The sequence below is a fragment of the Schistocerca americana genome, chromosome 2 (assembly GCF_021461395.2).
Source record: "Schistocerca americana isolate TAMUIC-IGC-003095 chromosome 2, iqSchAmer2.1, whole genome shotgun sequence".
In the NCBI taxonomy this organism is placed as follows: Eukaryota; Metazoa; Arthropoda; class Insecta; order Orthoptera; family Acrididae; genus Schistocerca; species Schistocerca americana.
The window spans coordinates 1,085,529,514-1,085,550,416 of record NC_060120.1 but is presented as its reverse complement, the minus strand read 5'-3'; the positions used below and the strand labels follow the sequence as shown (position 1 = coordinate 1,085,550,416).

General features: G+C 39.0%; 1 protein-coding gene across 1 annotated transcript in view; it reads right to left on the bottom strand.

Annotated features, from left to right (window-relative positions):
- LOC124596488 (zinc finger protein 879-like) overlaps positions 1-20,903 on the bottom strand; it is a 358,944-nt gene that overhangs the window by 187,294 nt on the left and 150,747 nt on the right. Inside the window, exons 4-5 of the mRNA XM_047135638.1 lie at positions 13,989-14,610; positions 3,087-3,284 (exon numbers count right to left, since the gene is read on the bottom strand). Of these exons, the coding sequence (XP_046991594.1) occupies positions 3,087-3,284; positions 13,989-14,610 (820 nt within the window). The remainder of the gene's footprint in view (positions 1-3,086; positions 3,285-13,988; positions 14,611-20,903) is intronic.

The following is a 20,903-nucleotide window of genomic DNA, read 5'->3' as shown; positions in this document are numbered from 1 at the left end:
CTTTATAAAGTGATCCACAAACACCATCCAAGGTAAGAATTGTGTGTTTGTTCACGATGTCAGTAAAGATATTTAATTTTCCAGACAGTTATCATGATGCAATGTGAAAAATTAGATGCATTTAGATTTAGTTTAGGTTTACATTTTTTTTTTTTAATGTGTGTGAATGACAGCCTACCAAAACCAAATGCTGTCTTTTCTGCAATCTATGGTCACAGTAAGAATCATAAAAGAAGATTGTATACATGGAAGAAGCCTGGAGGTACTGACAGGTTTCAGATAGATTGTATAATGATAAGACACAGATTTAGGAACCAGGTTTTAAATTGTAAGACATTTCCAGGGGCAGATGTGGACTCTGACCACAATCTATTGGTTATGAACTGGAGATTAAAACTGAAGAAACTGCAAAAAGTTGGGAATTTAAAGAGATGGGACCTGGATAAATTGACTAAACCAGAGTTTGTACAAAGTTTCAGGGAGAGCATAAGGGAACAATTGACAAGGAGGGGGGAAAGAAATACAGTGGAAGAAGAATGGCTAGCTTTGAGGGATGAAGTAGTGAAGGCAGCAGAGGATCAAGTAGGTAAAAAGATGAGGGCTATTAGAAATCCTTGGGTGACAGAAGAAATATTGAATTTAATTGATGAAACAAAGAAATATAACAATACAGTAAATGAAGCAGGCAAAAAGGAATACAAATGTCTCAAAAATGAGATTGGCAGGAAGTGCAAAATGGCTAAGCAGGGATGGCTAGAGGACAAATGTGAGGATGTAGAGGCATATATCACTAGGGGTAAGATAGATATTGCCTACAGAAAAATTAAAGAGAACTTTGGAGGAAAGAGAACCACTTGCATCAATATTAAGACCTCAGATGGAAACCCAGTTCTAAGCAAAGAAGGGACAGCAGAAAGGTGGAAGGAGTATATAGAGGGTCAATATAAGGGTGATGTACTTGAGGACAATATTATTGAAATGGAAGAGGATGTAGATGAAGATGAAATGGGAGATATGATACTGCGTGAAGAATTTGACAGAGCACTGAAAGACCTGAGTCGAAACAAGGCCCCGGAAGTAGACAACATTCCATTAGAACTACTGATAGCCTTGGGAGAGCCAGCCCTGACAAAACTCTACCATCTGATGAGCAAGATGTATGAGACAGGCGAAGTACCCTTGGACTTCAAGAAGACTATAATAATTCCAATCCCAAAGAAAGCAGGTGTTGCCACATGTGAAAATTACCGAACTATCAATTTAATAAGTCACAGATGCAAAATACTAACGTGAATTATTTACAGACGAATGGAAAAACTGGTAGAAGCCGACTTCGGGGAAGATCAGTTTGGATTTCGTAGAAATATTGGAACACGTGAGGCAATACTGGCCATACGACTTATCGTAGAAGCTAGATTAAGAAAATGCAAACCTACATTTATAGCATTTGTAGACTTAGAGAAAGCTTTTGACAATGTTGACTGGAATACTCTTTCAAATTCTGAAGGTGGCAGGGGTAAAAATATAGGGAGCGAAAGGCTATTTACAGTTTGTACAGAAACCAGATGGCAGTTATAAGAGTCGAGGGACATGAAAGGGAAGCAGTGGTTGGGAAATGAGTGAGACAGGGTTTTAGTCTCTCCCCGATGGTATTCAATCTGTATATTGAGCAAGCAGTAAAGAAACAAAAGAAAAGTTCAGAGTAGGTATTAAAATCGATGGAGAAGAAATTAAATTTTTGAGGTTCCCCGATGACATTATAATTCTGTCAGAGACAGCAAAGGACTTGGAAGAGCAATTGAATGGAATGGACAGTGTCTTGAAAGGAGGGTATAAGATGAACATCAACAAAAGCAAAACAAGGATAATGGAATGTAGTCGAATTAAGTCGGGTGATGCTGAGGGAATTAGATTAGGAAATGAGACACTTAAAGTAGTAAAGGAGTTTTGCTATTTGGGGAGCAAAATAACTGATGATGGTCGAAGTAGAGAGGATATAAAATGTAGACTAGCAATGGCAAGGAAAGCATTTCTGAAGAAGAGAAATTTGTTAACATCGAGTATAGATTTAAGTGTCAGGAAGTCATTTCTGAAAGTATTTGCATGGAGTGTAAATATGTATGGAAGTGAAACATGGAGGATAAATAGTTTAGACAAGAAGAGAATAGAAGCTTTTGAAATGTGGTGCTAGAGATAAATGCTGAAGATTACATGGGTAGTCAGATAACTAATGAGGAGGTATTGAATAGAACTGGGGATAAGAGGAGTTTGTGGCACAACTTTACTAGAAGAAGGGATCGGTTGGTAGGACATATTCCGAGGCATCAAAGGATCACCAATTTAGTATTGGAGGGCAGCAAGGAGGGTAAAAATCGTAGCGGGAGACCAAGAGATGAATACACTAAGCAGATTCAGAAGGATGTAGGCTGCAGTAGGTACTGGGAGATGAAACAGCTTGCACAGGATAGAGTAGCATGGAGAGCTGCATCAAACCAGTCTCAGGACTGAAGACCACAACAACAACAATGGTCACAGTTGGTGGAATTCTTTATCAAATGATTTTCCACCTTTGACTTTCTAATTGGTCACCGTGAGACCAGGCTAAATCCTGAAATTACAATTCTGAATGGTATTCTGAAAGGCGATACTGAGAGAGGAACAATGATGCTACCAAACTGTGAAGAACACTAGAAACCGAAATACATCCTCCAGCCTCGAAACCTAATACCACTGGGATGAAAATAAACAAGAGTTGGCCTAGGGAGGCTTCTACGAGAGAAGAAAGGAGTCTGACACAGGAAAGTGGAAGCAATGCTGGAGTCAGCTCAGGGCCACACAGTTGTCATACATGTACTCCTGACACTGGAATCCCCTGGGTATTTTACTGAAATACACTTGCGTAGATGACACATTCTCTGCATTTTGGTTTTGTATATGATAATATTTTTTTACTAAAATATCATAAATAAAATTAATACACGTACAAATAAAAATGTGGTGAGGGTATAACCCAAGCAACTGTCCTTCGATGTAAATAGTAAACGTGTTATTGGCACACAGTTAAACAATACATTTCAATTACTTACTCTTTGTGGCAGATGTCACACGGGAATTTAGGCTTCACCTGGTCTGGCAAATGACACTTGCTGTGCAGGTACAGTGAGCTGAACTGCTTGAAAGCTTTGCCACATTGTGGACACACGTGTGGTCTCGCATCAGTGTGTACTGTGCTGTGGGACTGCAGCACCGTCTTCTGAGAGAAACACTTGCCACATTCTTCACACCTGAAAAATATTGCAAAAATTCTGTCTGCAGCTTTTAAACAAAAACCACTAACGAGCATATCGACAGAAAATCTGAGACCTCGTATTATACGTATGCCGGTATAGATCGTCATTCACCTAATAATAGAGGAGCTGCCAAGTGACAGACGGGTATAATAAACTGGTTAGTTTGCAGACCGAGTCCTGTGCCAGTACGGAAGTCGTGTATGATGGAACACAAAGAGTAGGGTTAAACAGTGCATCAATTACAAGATCATCAGAGATGGAGCGCAAGCTTGGATCAAACTATGTGAGGATTGGACGTCACGAAGAAAAGCAACTAGTATCTTCCCCCCTCTGAAAGCACAATCCTGGTATTTACTTTAATAAGTTTACGGAAATCACTGAAAACATAATTACAGATAGCCCAGTCAGCTTTTTCCCCAATAAGAGAACAGTGCACTAACAGTGCTCAGCGGATAAGGGATCACTAACAATGATGATAAGGTAGGAAAATGGAATTCACACAGGTGGAAGATGGAATACCTGGAGTAAGAGACGAGATAAAGACATAAGAAAAGAATAAAATTAATGAATTGAGATGGAGTAGAAAAATAAAACTGGGAGCGTAAGGCTGGTGTGGAGCCACCAGAGGGTGAAATAGAACGAGAACAGGTGAGGAGGTGAGGTCAGGCATGAAGCACATGTTCCCAGCTGGACAGAGAAAATCTTAGCTCGGACAAGAAGTACGTGGAGAAGGGCAGAAAGAGGGGTGGGGATATAAAGTCACACCCATTGTGAAGTGGCCACTGAAGTCTTATCTCACTATGTTGAGGAGCACGTTCCACAGCTAAAGGGTATAATAAGTCTCAGGCCTGACTATGCAGATGGCGAGTGCCCCTTTTGTCACTAAGTACAACACAGAACAGGAGAAACAGAATCATATTTCCCATCAAGGTCAAACTTCTTTTGCCTGTGACTTTAAATGGTTCATTTTATTCCCACTATCATTACTAACTCTGCCTTCAATCACTGCTACTGATCTCCACCCCTGTCTCACTTGTCTGCCAACTGCCTCCCAGTCAGTCCCTGTCACTGTCATCTGCTAAATGGCTACCTGTAAAAGCAATGTAAACCACATTAATCATAACTGAAACAATCTGAGCACCTCAATGAAGGGCTACTGCCAAACGAAGGCCATAAACTGACTATGTGACCGAATTTCAAAACTGTACAGCACAAAATACTGTCATGCTGCTTCAACAACTGCTTTGCGACCTATGCCACAAACACCGTCCCTCCTATCACGAGCCTTTCTGAATCGTGCAGGTGACAACTAACCCCGATTTCCATGACTTCTGTCAGTGTCTGTGCCTGCCTGACACCTGCCTCGACCAACTCTACACCCCTTCTCCCATTCCTGTGTTGGCTTTACACTCCCCTAGTTACTCTGTATTCTACCGTAGCTCACAGAGTTCTTTGTTCCTTCAAAGTTTTCTTCTACTCTGGATCACTCACCTTCCACTCCAACTTCTACCCCCTAACTCAATTTTCACTCTTTCACTCTTTCACTCTTGCTCTGCTGTCTGTCTCCCTACGTAGGTACCTACCAACTTTGCTACACAATCTTACAGGTTGTAAACTAATAGTATACTCCATAGCTCTTTCCTGCCCTATTCCTCCCTCTTGCCAGTCCACCCACCCATTTCTATTTCCTCTCCAGTTCTATTTCCTCACCACACGGCACAATCAAGGTCACTAATCACTCCACACAGCATGCAGAGCAGGAGACAGAAAACACACACACACACACACACACACACACACACACACACACACACAGAGAGAGAGAGAGAGAGAGAGAGAGAGAGAGAGAGAGAGAGAGAGAGAGAGAGTTTTTAATTTCTGACAATGGACTTCGTTCTATAGCTGTGGAATTCATCATTTCTACTTGCCTGTCCATTCTTCAGTGTTCCTTTTATTTGGTGAAAATGCTCTATACTCTCTCACATTTTACATCATTCATACAGCCACAAGAATAGAGAATTATATTTTTCTTGTTGCCAAACACATGAACAAAATAACAATTTAAGTACAATTAATAGAAGATGCCTGACTTGGTGGTCCAGATTTAAATAATGTCAAAATGAAATCTGTAATATAAAACAGAATTAAATTAACTGTTCTTATTTCACAATGCAACAGCAGATAAAACTTGTAACAATATTAATAACAGGAACGATTGATATCACTGTTAATAAAACAATGGAGTTGTGGTGCCTATCTGCAACTCAGCATCTCCTCATGTGATGATATAACTGTTACGAATTTGAAACCGACAACAAGTCAATAAAACATTCATTTGGTGAAATCCCAAATCAGCAGGGAAACATTGTTTTTTAAAGGTGATGTGTATATTGGAGGAGGATTTCTGTCAAAACAGTTAACTGTGCCGAATGTGACCCTAACAGTTAGCCAATTAGTGACGTTAACCTACCAATACTACAAAGTAAGGCAAGGGTTGCCGACAGAGTCACACAGAAAAACTGCTGTGAAATGTATCCCAGTCTACAATTTTTCTGCATTAAAGTGATCCATAAATCTCATTACACGGATGGCGTGCATTCGTCGGGATCTCTTACAGCCAAATGACGGTCAGTATGAAGGCCTCAAAGAATTAGTCGAGTCTACTTGTAAATTGAGGTAAAATTGTCATTGACCAAAAAGTTGGTGTCAAACACCTCAGTGTTTTACTGGCTACAGTGCTGTGGGGAGAAGTAAACTGTTGGCATTGTCTGACTTTTCAACTGACTTACACAGCCAGTTATAGAAAGACCTACTGTTTTAATATGAACTCCAAATAACAGCACAACTTGGAAGTTTACACATTAACAAACAAAGTCATTGGAGAAACAAGTGATAGGTCACAGATGAAAAAGGTAGGAATAAGTAGGTACTGAACTGCAGATCTTTTGATCAGTGGTATGACACTTTGGCAGAGAACCGTTTTATTTATTATGGGGAACTGTATGTTTGTTACTTTTTAGAAGCACATATTTTCTTATCACATGTTACAAGGACTCCTAGGAACTGAACACATTTTCTTTGCTCAGCCCCCATCATACCTCGTGTAACTGGGTTACCATCACATCCACTGAGCAGGAATAGCTATATTTGGTACAAAAAGAAATTTAGTGATAATCCACCGGAACGATCACTGACATTGGAGTCTGAAACTGAAGAAGACAGTGCAGAGCTGCGTGTTCAAAGTTGTTGATGTGTTGAATTTGAGCATTTCTATTGTAGCCTCTAATATACCTCTCCTTAAATGCCCACACAAGATAAGAAACACAGGAAGAACATGGTATGTACAAAGAAAAGTGAAAGAACTTGAAACAAGCTTTACTCAAGCAAGATCTTGAAAACTTTGTGAAGTGTATATGGTAGATGCAGTTGGTGCAGAACCTGATGATTGTGACATGTGCACCCAATGTGATGTGCACTTTCAAAACCTGAACACTGCTGCCTCGGCAGGTGCCCACACTGACACGGTACGACTACTGACACTGATACCAGGTACCCCGTACACAAATACATACCCACTTCCTCACATTATTTAACTTCAGAAGCTCATAAAATAAAGAATAAAAAACGTATTTGGGCTCGCCCAGATTTCTATTGTGAAAATCTACTGCAAGATGATATGCTTGATGCTGCTTTAGAATATTATCTAAGCCCTAATCAGGCTGATGTTATTTCTGCTAGGAAAAATGGTGAAAAAGTTAGAAGGTAAAAACCAACAGTGGAAACTCCATGTAGGAATATCAACAATGTATGAGCTGAGCTGCCCGAGTTGGCAGTCATGTATGCTTGAGGTGTGCTTGCTTATGTGTACAAATGGCATGTGTTTCTTTGTTTCTCTTTTGCTTATGAAGACTGTGGCCAAAAGCTTTGTGTAAGTGTCTTTTAATTGCGACTCTATGCAACTTAACACGCCTTTTTTATGGTATGCGACAATATATCTTTTCCTACATTGTTAAAGAGGTAAAAAGATATATAACAAGATCAGTAAGAGAATCATTTGTCAATGAAAAAGGAGAACCCAAATTTAAAAGCTGATCTCACAAAATTTTACTTCTTACGACCAAAATGAGTCGAATGCCAGCCAGTGAAGAAAGTATGCACTTATTTGTTGCACCGTACGTAGTGTCACAGGGAAGAAGTACACAGAGATGGAACTGATGCTCTTGCGTATATGTCGAGAGCCACAAGATAAATGTCGGTTGCGTGAGTGTGCACTGTGTCCTGGTGGTGAAGGGATGACCGTTGAAGCGTTACACCTTCAGCATTCTGAAATTACATAACCTATGCATTGTGGGAGTGAGGACAGCTGGTCAACAAAACAGTGGAGCTACGGGAGTTTGTTACAGAGGTTAGGTACTTGGTCGTGAAAGGAGTAGCTCGTCATTATATCCGCAGCATTCAGAGACAGGCCGTAGCAGAAGTAAAATCAGCCAGTTTCCAGAATACTGACACATTAGTTCTTCATTTCAACTTTGCTGAGAACTGGTCTGTTGCTTTGCAGAATGAAGTTCAAAGTTACCATTGGCACACAACACAAGTGTCAATATTCACATGTGTTGCCCACTTCCTTGGTACATCACACTGTTTTGCTACTGTGTGATCTCATTCGTGACAGTGCACGTGCATGCTATGTTGTCAGCATAACTGATGATATAGCATCTGTATGCCACATATTTCCTATACAAGTGTATGTGACTGATGGTGCTGCATTTCATTTTAAAAACCACTTTAAGCTTAATGAAATTGGAAAACACAGTACAGGAATTACGATAAAAAACTGGATATTTGAGCAACAGGTCATGGAAAAAGTGCATGTGATGGGGTAGGAGGTCTATGTAAACATCTTGCAACAAGATTTAATATCCAGCATGAAGCTGTTGATGATGTAAGAGATGTTACTGAATTTCTACAGACCATATCAAAATTACTACAAAACACGAAACTCTTATTTATAAATGAAAGCACATTAGGTGAATTCTATTGAAAAAAAGGACAAAAATGGTCTGCTGTGAAGACAGTGATAGGAATTCAGACAAGTCACTGCTGGGTTGCATCCTGGAGTGGCAAATATGAGGATCATTCAATAATTAAAGAGACGAATTGGTCTGGAGAAAAAAACTGTTAGTAGGGCAAGTTTAGTACTTTTATGGCTTTAAGTTGGCATCACTAGGATGAGCCCTGATCATCTGATGTATCAACATTGTTTTGTTTATAAATGCAAAAATACATTTCAAGATGGTGAGTCCGCTTGAAATGTACACATTAGTTGAACAACATTCTGCTATTCGTTTTTTACTTGCTGAGGGTGAGAAAGCTGTGAATATATACTGTAGAATGTCTAAAGTTTATGCTGAAGGTTATACGAATAGTGCAAATTTTTAAAGTGGGTAGAGCAGTTCAATCATGGTATCGACTCAGTGACTGACGAAAACCATTCTGGCCGACCAGTTGCAGTTTCAACTCCTGCACTTGAAAGTCGAATTGATGGCATTATTCATGCCGACCGCCATGTGACTGTGGAAATGTTAGTTGATAAGGTTCAAGTTAGCACTAGTACAGTTCATAACATTATCCATAACAAGCTGAAATACCGTAAAACATGTGCAAGATGGGTCTCAAAGGAGTTGATGCAGCTATACAATGAAACAAGGTTGAGAGTGTGCTCAGAGCTGAAGGAATGTTATGAAAGAGAAGGTGAAGACTTCCTCAACAAAATTTTAACTTGTGATGAAACTTGGGCCAGAATCAAAAAGACAAACCGTGGAGTGGAAACACAACAACTCACCTGGCAAGAAAAAATTCAAAACCAAAGCATCAACAGGAAAAGTCATGTTGATGGTGTTTTGGGATGCTAAAGGTCCACTTTTTGTGATTATCCCAAAGAGCAGCATACAATGAACAGCCAATACTACTTGGTTCTGCTTTTGGACAAGGTGAAGAGAGAGACACTGTAGATCTCAAAGGAGAGGTGTGATTCTCCAGCAAGGCAATGCGCGTCCTCATATTGCTCAACTAACATGTGAAACCATTGACAAAATGGGCTGGGAAGTACTGCCTCATCCCTCTTACAGTCCTGATTTAGCACCTAGTGGTTTCCATTTGTTTTGTGGACCGAAGGAGGCATTACATGGGAAGAGGTTCCAGGACAATGAGGATGAGAAAAAATTTGTGGGGAATTGGTTCAAACATCAAGATAAAGAGTTCCATGCAGCTTGTAGCCCGTTGGGACAAGTGCACAAATGTTCAAGGGGATTATGTTGAGCAGTAGAAAAAGTATTGTTTTGAAAAAATAGAAATGCAGAGGTATCAGTATGCTTTAGAAGACTTTGTTGCGAGCAACTTTATTCCTTGTGTAACGACGAAAACAATCAATTTTTGACAAAATAATCAGTTTATGCAAAATAAAATATCCAATTAGATTATTCATTTCTTGTGTGAGTGGGACAAATGATTAGTGTCTCTGACGAGCTGCAAGATGTCACCATCTGCTTCATGACACCTCATGGTCTGGGAAATTCTTTCAAATGGCTATCATCAAAAACTTAGTGTGCAGTTCCCATTTCCTAATTACTGCTCTGGGATCATCCTTGTCAATGTGCAAATTAATCTCAGCTCTACAAGTTCAACGACGAGAAAAAAAAAAAGCAAATCAACTCTTCCCAACAGTGCAGTGTTAACTCTTACAGTGTAGGCCATTTTAATTGGTTGGTTGGTTGGTTGGTTTGGGGAAGGAGACCAGACAGCGTGGTCATCGGTCTCATCGGATTAGGGAAGGATGGGGAAGGAATTCGGCCTTGCCCTTTCAGAGGAACCATCCCGGCATTTGCCTGGAGTGATTTAGGGAAATCACGGAAAACCTAAATCAGGATGGCCGGACGCAGGATTGAACCGTCGTCCTTCCGAATGCAAGTCCGGTGTGTAACCACTGCGCCACCTCGCTCGGTAGGCCATTTTAATTCATGGTATCTCATAAAGAAGTAAAATCATGACAGAAGACAATGAAAATTCGTGAATAATATCAGAACCATAAAAATGTACACTTATGTTCAGAGGGGGGAGGGGGGTGAAACAGAACCCTTTGGACGACCAGTACCCATGCTGAACTGAGGTGACTGAAATGCTAATTGCTAATCTTTTTCTATAGAACATACTAATGTACATGCAATTTTTAGAATATTCAGAATCATGGTTTTAGAGAAAACAATTGATAATGAATCAAAAAATTTCAGATTCTCTCATTTTATATAGAGATATTTTGATGGTTTAAGATTTCAGGATTACTTAGCGGTCTTTCCATTTTATCATTTATCAAGACAGGTAACTCTGTGTGACTATTCATATTTACAAACATAATTTTGAAGTTTGCTTAAAGTTACAAATTTTCATAGCTTATTTTTCTAAACTAAAATGAATAAAAGCAAGAAGTGTGTATGTGTAAATCATGTCTGATATTATTGTGAATGAGGTTTTTATTTTAAAACTTTCCCTTTTGTTACTACATTTTCACAAATGCTCTCATTTAGAGAGATCTATAATGTTTTAACAAATCATCAGAAAATCCAAATATTTTAGTTTCTGAAAGGTGGAACTTCATCATATATTTTTCTCAAAACACTTTAAAATAATGATATTACACATTCACTTTTGACCTGCATAATTTGAGATGAAATCATCCAAAAGTACACAGGGTGGGAGGAAGGGGAGGGTGTAGGAGGGGGAGGGTGTGGGAGGGAGGGAGGGAGGGAGGGAGGGAGAGAGAGGGAGGGGGCGGAGAGAGGGAGAGGGAGGGGGGGAGAGAGAGAGAGAGAGGGAGGGGGATGAGAAGGTCAGGTGTACCGAGAGAAGATGGTGTTACGCCTATTTAAATGGTTTTGAGATTGACTTCTCAAAAGCGTCCTCCCACCATACATGGTCACCTTCTGTTGTCCCCTCAATTTTCACAAGATGCTTATCAAAATGTACAACACACCATCCCGGCAATCATTTACACTGCAAAACCAGCTCTGTGAATCCCCCACTGCCATTTACTCCAGCCTCACTACTGGCAAAATATACAATGGTAATGGCAAAGCAACTTACAAAACAACTCATATTGCCTAGCAGCAAGCTAGTTTTCACCACACAGCTCTTTAAATACAGATGACAACTGACAATCCAGCAGAGCAGACAAATGGACATAACAAGAACTGTCTGTCTTGGTGGCATCCAGTACCAAGATAAGATGCAGCAAGTGCTCTAGAACAGGAGTCGAGAGATTTCAGAGCCTACTACATTATGTATGTCAATAGGTTTCTTTTGTACAACACTGGTTTCCCTGCTTTCTGGTAATGGGGAACTCTTTATCAGAGACCTCTTCTCTTCCCTTTGGACTTAACCTCAGTTATTCTAACCAGCCTTACCTTATCCCATATGGTGTTATAGTCCCCCCCCCTTTGCGACTACTCACATTTCAGCTCACAGACAGTACTACAGGACTGTGCCTAGCAAAGCTCTGTGGTGTTCAAATTGAACTTTTTTTATATAAAAAAGACTGTGTTTCAATGATATTTGCTTTATTTCAAATGGCATTTAGTAGAATAATTAGCCATGACCAGGACAAAAATGTGCATTTCTGAATCACTTTTTATGGCATGTAAATAGTTTCTTCCTTCTGAGCTTATGTAAATATATTTTCAATCACAAACAAATAACACCTTTACATAATCCAATTTGGTGATCTGTGCATTTGCATCCTGCCAACCAATTAAGTTCCACTATGTGCTATAATGGACCACAATGCCATACAGAATAGTTGTCAGTATGGTCAGTCCTACAGAATGAATTACTGAAAACTATACAGGGGTGTGGTCTTAGTTTTTACTCTTCTGACTCAATGTACAGAGTGGCAAATGAAGTATGTAACACCTTAACGAAAAATTGAAAAATTTGTCACGAGCAACAGGACTATGTTTCTTTCCACTAAGACACTGTGCAAAGCATCTAATCGTTGTTGTTTTTGTGGTCTTCAGTCCTGAGACTGGTTTGATGCAGCTCTCCATTCTACTCTATCCTGTGCAAGCTTCTTCATCTCCCAGTACCTACTGCAACCTACATCCTTCTGAATCTGCTTAGTGTATTCATCTCTTGGTCTCCCTCTACGATTTTTACCCTCCACGCTGCCCTCCAATACTAAACTGGTGATCCCTTGATGCCTCCGAACATGTCCTACCAACCGATCCCTTCTTCTAGTCAAGTTGTGCCACAAACGTCTCTTCTCCCCAATCCTATTCAATACTTCTCATTAGTTATGTGATCTACCCATCTAATCTTCAGCATTCTTCTGTAGCACCACATTTCGAAAGCTTCTATTCTCTTCTTATCCAAACTATTTATCGTCCATGTTTCACTTCCATACAAGGCTACACTACATACAAATACTTTCAGAAACTTAAACCTATACTCGATGTTAACAAATTTCTCTTCTTCAGAAATGCTTTCCTTGCCATTTTATATCCTCTCTACTTCGACCATCATCAGTTATTTTGCTCCCCAAATAGCAAAACTCCTTTACTACTTTAAGTGTCTCATTTCCTAATCTAATTCCCTCAGCATCACCCGACTTAATTCGACTACATTCCATTATCCTTGCTCTGCTTTTGTTGATGTTCATCTTATATCCCCCTTTCAAGACACTATCCATTCCGTTCAACTGCTCTTCCAAGTCCTTTGCTGTCTCTGACAGAATTACAATGTCATCGACGAACCTCAAAGTTTTTATTTCTTCTTCATGGATTTTAATACCTACTCCGAATTTTTCTTTTGTTTCCTTCACTGCTTGCTCAATATACAGATTGAATAACATCGGGGATAGGCTACAACCCTGTCTCATTCCCTTCCCAACACTGCTTCCCTTTCATGTCCCTCGACTCTTATAACTGCCATCTGGTTTCTGTACAAATTGTAAATAGCCTTTCGCTCCCTGTATTTTACCCCTGCCACCTTCATAATTTGCAAGAGAGTATTCCAGTCAACATTGTCAAAAGCTTTCTCTAAGTCTACAAATGCTAGGAACGTAGGTTTGCCTTTCCTTAATCTGGTTCCTAAGATAAGTCGTAGGGTCAGTATTGCCTCACGTGTTCCGATATTTCTACGGAACCCAAACTGATCTTCCCCGAGGTCTGCTTATACCAGTTTTTCCATTCCTCTGTAAAGAATTCGTGTCAGTATTTTGCAGCCGTGACTTATTAAACTGATAGTTCGGTAATTTTCACATCTGTCAACACATGCTTTCTTTAGGATTGGAATTATTATAGTCTTCTTGAAGTCTGAGGGTACTTCGCCTGTCTCATACATCTTGGTCGCCAGATGGTAAAGTTTTGTCAGGACTGGCTCTCCCAAGGCTGTCAGTAGTTCTAATGGAATGCTGTCTACTCTTGGAGCTTTGTTGCAACTCAGGTCTTTCAGTTAATATTGGCAATTCCTTTGGCAGTTAACTGACAAATATATCATATCAGTTATATTTTAAACAGAAAAAACTATTGTGTGTTCAGGAGAGCATACCTGAATATGTGTGATTTCAAAATGTAACCTGTTCTCCACAACAAAAGAACACAACAATTAATTTCAATTAAGAAAGGGAATGACATAAAATGCTGTACATACCTAAATTTCTTTGGATTGCCATGAAGCTTCACGTGTCTTGCAAAACTTCGGTATCTGGTATAAACCTTGGCGCACTGAGAACACTTGAAATTTGGTGGTTGGTTGTGCTCAGTCTGATGATGGGACCGCAGCTCCTGCAGACTGCTTAGCACAGCTGTGCAGTCTGTGCACTGCCACGAATATCCGTCCATAACAGTCTTTGGTCTGGGCTTTGCTTCCCCATCTTTTTTTTTCCTTGATGACCCACTCTTCTTTTTTAGAGCCTTCCCTTCAGACATGTTTTCTTCCTCACTATTTTCTTCCTTAATTCCACAAAATTCCTCATTTTCAGGGTTACGTTCAGGTTCTATAGGTTTGAGATCTTCAATTTCACTATTTTCTTTCTCTTTCTTTTCTGTTCTAGTTTCCTTCACCATAAGCAGCCTCTGCTCGAGTGGGATTCGTTCTTCTGAAATTGACCTCTCCCTCCTCATCGACCGTTCTTTAACAGAATTCTTAGATTTAGATAGGACACCATCTTTCACTGAAGTTTTTTCTCGAACTGCCAATCGCTCCTTCATCGGAGCCGTTCGCTTAACAGGAACACACCGTTTTCGTCGGGAAGAAGCTGATGAACCAGTTTCTGTAATTATTAAAGATAAATGGCATATTTTTAGACATGTTTTGGCACAAGAAATATTTATAATTATTTCACAATTTATGTCAGATGCTAAACATTAAAAAAGGAATGTTTGAAAGAAGTGAGGTAGAAGGTCCAGTGTGATGTACAAACTTATTAATTTTGTGTGGCTTTATGAAAGATGTACTGTCTATTCTCCTTTTGTCTGTGAACTGGATATTACATGTAGCATCAGGTGTTAAGTGATCATTGTGGATTTGGCAAGCACATATCCATTTTCTACAGTGCACCATAGTCTCGGTTTACAATACAGTGCAACAGAAGTGTAGGCCTATACAAATGCGAAGTTCGCAGCAGGCCATTTGATACTTGTATTAGACTATAGTAATGGCATGCCATTCAAAGATTGTACTGGGAAAAGCTTTTAGACACAAATGTCCTGACAGGATTATGTCTGAAGGGATTTGGGATGTTTAAGGCCACTGATTCCAACTATGGGAGACACAGAAGGATCAGGACACTGCAATTAGGCAAGGCAATTCTTCACAAAGCTGACAATCATCCTAGTGTCAGCATAATACAAGTAACTGCAGAAATAATGTTGATCACATGACTTCCATGTCGATATTGTGGAGGGCTGTGAAACTGTATGCAATTAGTGCATTCGGGATTCAGTGTGGCGGCATGTCGACATCTTTAACTGTACCTGTAGTGGTACATCGTATGATGACGCACCACTGTGTAGCTTTACCACCCCCACAATACATCATACGATATTTTTACAATTTTTTTTATACATTTTAATAACTTTTACAACAGGAGCAATTTAAAATAAGAACTACAAAGTGTTTGTTGTACACTTCTTTGAGCGACACAGAGATCGAGGGAGAGCTGGCCCATATCACTAACGTCGATTTGCAGTAGGTTGGGGTTGGGTTGTTTGGGGAAGGAGACCAGACAGCGAGGTCATCGGTCTCATCGGATTAGGGAAGGATAGGGAAGGAAGCCGGCCATGCCCTTTGAAAGGAACCATCCCGGCATTTGCCTGGAGCGATTTAGGGAAAGAGGGAGAGCTGGCAGATGTCCTTTGGGCAGCACAGGGATTTCACATCACCAGATAAAATCTTAACTGTATTAACAGCCATGTACTGTGAGAAGAATCCTGCATCTATGCTCTGTTCTGCAACCATTGTTCTAATAGTGTAAAAAGTAACTGATTATGCAAATGTTCTTCTGAGTTCAGTATCCGTTTGAACCAAACTTGCTCATTCATAAATGTTATTACAGGACTTAAAGTTTTAATATGTTGTGAAAATAAAACTGCTTGAAGTTTTTTGAGATAAAAAGTATTACTGATGTTTTGGATTTCAGGACCTTTATTTTCAAGACAGCATATATACAGACAAATACTGGCTCTTTGTTATTTTCATGTGTGCTATCATGACTAATTGAAGTTGTTTATTTTGAAATGAAAATTAACTGGACAGTGAATTTTAAGAAAATGATCTGGTAAATTGGTTTGGAAACCAAATAAAATACAATAAAAATAGCACAAGTTACTAATATCTCTGGGCTTACAATACTACAACAGAAGAGAATATTACACATTATTTCAACATTTTTTGTTTGAAAAATGCTCAGTGAGAATGCATCTGAAAAAAAAATTAGAATTCTGTAAACAATAATAGACCTACAAATAGAGATTAACAAAAGCTGCTGTGTGGCAGTGTTACCATAGCTATGGTTCTTATGGTTACATAAATAGATTACAAAATGCTTTAATATGAAAGTTCTACTACAAAAAGACTGAATCATTGTGCCTCTTTTCAATCTAAGAAATATTAGAATGAACCTGTGAACAAAACATACGTCAGAAAAAAGTGATTTACGTCCAATAACAGTGAAGCTATTATAATTTTGAAAGTTGAATGCTAACTCAGCATGTCACACAAATATGCTTACTCTTCTTACAGGGGTCATGATACTTTGTAAAGAAGACCATTTTGGACATTTCATTTGAGGACGAGTTTCATGTTGTATGCATTCTTATGATTAGCACACTGTGAAGAGCTGTAGAAAATGAGTTCTAATGTGGTAATAAATATTTCTGGACTTGTGTCTGCCTAACATAATTTTCTTCTCCTGTATGGAAAAAAATAAAGATTGGAATGAAACAGTATTTTTAAGATCTTGCGAAAAAGTAATCAACAGTTTTAAACCATGAAAAACTTACAGATGATCTTATGCTAGAAGTGTGCTTCTTTTGTGCTTTCCCCAATAAATGATAACATGTGCATTAAGAAGATACCCTAGAGCGTGCAGGTGCACATGCTGGTGTTCTCGACACAGTGATACAGAGACAAGACACAACCAGTAGGGCTGTGATAATGAAACATAAACACCACTCACACATTAAGTCTTAAGCCTGTTCCGACTGCTGCCTACAAGGCAGTACGAAGAGCCATCCATGATCACATGACACGTGATCAGCATAACACCGATCTCTCCAGCAGTATTGTATGTATCTCGTGCTGTTGAGATACATATCTGATACTTTTTTTTATTATTCTTATTATTTTTTAAATTTGTTGTGCACTTCCTTTTAATAAATAGGACTGTCGACACAAATCACACTTGGCTTTATTTCCTAGTTTGTTTCAGAGAAAAATCATATCATTTTCTTCTTGTCCACAACACAATGAGAAAATGCACTAAATTTATTATTATTATCATAAACTTGTATGAATAGTAGGAATAAAGAGGCATCATAAAACAGAATGAAGGTCTCCCCTCAGCTCATATCACAATTTAACTTTCTTATCACTCTGAACACTTTGTAAGAGATGTAGGTACCAAATTAATTTATGTCAGAGACATACAGTTCCTGTACAAGTCACTCACGCCATCTATCGGTGCCATATGGTGTTTGAATTCACAGGTCGATGAAATGTATTTGGCAGCAAGGAATTGGGAGCTTATGAATACCACTGACACGGCCCGAGCTAAACAAGAGCTGTGTGCGGGGGAAAAAAATGTGGTGAGTGTCAAAATGTATTTGGCACAATTGACATTGCACACTGAGAATAAGAAATTTATGGAATTTCAAAACTACAGAGTTTGCATGGAGACATACAGAAAAGAAGACATATGAGTACCAAAAATTTTCTCTCTCTCTCTCTCTCTCTCTCTCTCTCTCTCTCTCTCTCTGAGTCCACTGAGGGCAATGAATTGGAGGAATACGGAAGCTACCGATTTGGCCCACATCAAACATGAACTATGTGCGAGAGAGGAAATGTATGAGTAATGAAATGTTTCAGGCAGTAATGAAATGGTACTCGGTTTCTTGTGGCACACTTATTACTCAGTAACAAAATATGTACAATACAGCTGCAGTAACGAGTTTTGCCCACTGGTGGTGTACCTGCATCAGTTGTACCTGAGTTGCCAGGTGTTTATTGTTTTACTGAACCGTTTGGTATTTCAGGCCCATGTTCAGTGTTCGGTATATAAGTCTGAGAGGTTTGGTATTTTTATAATTCCGTATAGCTAATATATTTATTCACTTGGAAAATCAAGTCATTAAACATTTGGTGGGGTGTTGGCAGCTGGCGCATGCTGCATTTGTTACCTCGACTGGCCGCTGTGTTGTCCGTCTCTCTGTTTCACTGCTTTCAGCTGCCAGCCTATGCTGCACACAGATTTATTAGTTGAACCTCAGGGTTGAACGCCGTTGCATTCTGATTTTATTTTGCGCAGTGTTTCATACACATATCTGACCTAAAAATGTGTATACAAGCATCAAAGGTGGTGGGTACTGAAGAAGCCATTGACAAAAATAGTGTACATGAAGAGATACGCGTACTAATTACAACTTTGGAACAATCACATAGTCAAGCTTTTACATCCACAAACTTCCTTTCATTGAAAAAATTTTAAATGGGAAAGAAATGCCTAACTTAAAAATGTTATACATTTGATAATGGCAGTTCCATGCAGAAATGGCTATGCGAAAAGATTCGTCAGTCACATGAACCATTTATGGTGTCGCACCACAAACAAATTTAGTGTCAATATAGTAAAAGCAGGATTCGGCATTCATTGTAATTCGAAATTTCAAACGTGCTCTGACTTTTACCAAAAAATGAAATGTAACAAAATTCATTTAAAGCTGTAACTAGCAACAATTAATATAACTTTTAATGTTTACTAACTGCTTTATTTTGTTCACCCTCAGCTCAGCAAACACTTTCACCAGGCAATGTTTGGTAACTTTGTCAATTTAATCTGGTAACCCTAGTTATACAAAGAGTGTCAAAAGAGCAAGCCGTGCCTTGCTTAGCAATTCAGGATGGCCAACGGCTCCTGTACTTTGAAACTAGACATCCAACACACGGCTTGCTTACCACTGCTGGACAAGATGTCCTCCAGAGGCCAGCAATCGCCAGTAGTGACAGTGTTAGGGCTACAATCCTATGGTTCAGAAACGTTTCTGCCATATTCAAATGCATTTAAGAGCAGAGATATTTATGCAAACACTAATTTTAAGTCAGTTCAGTGTTTACAGAATTGTTAGTTTTATATAACCTAACAGATAACATTAACAGATTATCTACTAGTAATGGTTATGATAAAATCTAGCCCCCATTTACGTGAGAGTAAAATTTTTGTTCTGTTGAATAACTGAAAAGCTGCTCTTAAAGGTTTTGTAACAATCACTGTTTGTAAATAATTTTCATATTCTTGAATACATGATGTTATCTTACGTAACTAATTTTCAGTTTCTCTTGTCAATAAATTTCACTACACAAAATATTTAGGCATATGAACAATGTTATCAAAATATCAGATCTAGAAATCCCTCAGACAAAATTTTGCTTACAAAATGGAAAAATGTGCAGAACCATCCAAAACAGAAATCAGTGGGGGGAATGTCTGTGTGGGGCACACCACAGCCTACACGAATGATTCTGCCCACATCTCAAAATGGAGTGACCATCATCATCATCATCATCATAAATATTTGAAAAAGAGCTGCTTTCTCCGAAAATTATTTTCAGAAATTAGTTCAGGAGCCCGCACAAAGTGTAAATGGTTGCAATAACATACTAGATCTCTTGGTGACAAACAATCCTGAGCAAATAGACAGCTCTACGATGGGTACATGTATCAGTGATCACAACCTCATCGTGGCATAGCTGAATATTGTAATATCCAAATTTGCCAAAAATAAATGCAACAGTATTATGAAAAGGAAAGTTGCCACTCACCATATAGCGTAGATGCCGATTCGCAGATAGGCATAACAAAAAGACTGTCACAAAAAAAGCTTTCGGTCAGTAAGGCCTTCATCAAAAATAGACGACCGACAGACAGACAGACAGACAGACGGACACACACACACACACACACACACACACACACACACACACACACACACAAACGTAACTCACAGACACGACTGCAGTCTTGGGCAACAGTAGCCATACTGCTGTGGCTACAGTTGCCTGAGACTCCAGTCATGTGCGTGTGAGCTGCGTTTGCATGAATTTGTTGTCGTCTATTTTTGACAAAGGCCTTACTGGCCAATAGCTTTTTTTTTTTTTACAGTCTTTTTGTTGTATCTATCTGCAACTCAGCATCTCCGCTATATGGTAAGTGGCAACTTTCCTTTTCAAAATATTGTTTGACTGCCCATTATCAAATAATCTATGGCCTGGGTGAAAGGAACTAAAAGGGAAGTCACCTCGTAGAATTTGGCACACAGTGTAATTTAATCATTGCGAACACTTGCTTTAAGAACTATGCACACAGGCTATAAACATGAAAAAGATCTGGTAGAGCTGGAAGGTTTCAGAATGATTGTGTAATAGTATAAGAGAGACTTAGAAACTGCATTTTAAACTGTAAGATATACCGAGGGACAGATGTCGATGTTGGCCATATATCGTTGGTTATGGACTGTATATTAAAACTGAAAAAATTGCAGAAAGGTAGAATATTAAGGAGACAGGACCTGGATAAATTGAAATAACCAGAAGTTTTTCACAGAAAATATAAACATGCAGCAAAAGAAGCATGCAAATGGAATACAGACATACCAAAGAATGAAAAATCCCCATATTGTTAATGTTTTATGGAAGCTCAAAATTTAGCACACACATAGGTGTGAGACGATTTAAATAGTTTGCCCAACAAAACTGTCTTGAAATTTGCCAGAAAATCCAGAATGATTCTGGTCATTGTGAAGTATACTGGAAGCAAAACACAATCAATACCTTCAATGCACGATAGCTATG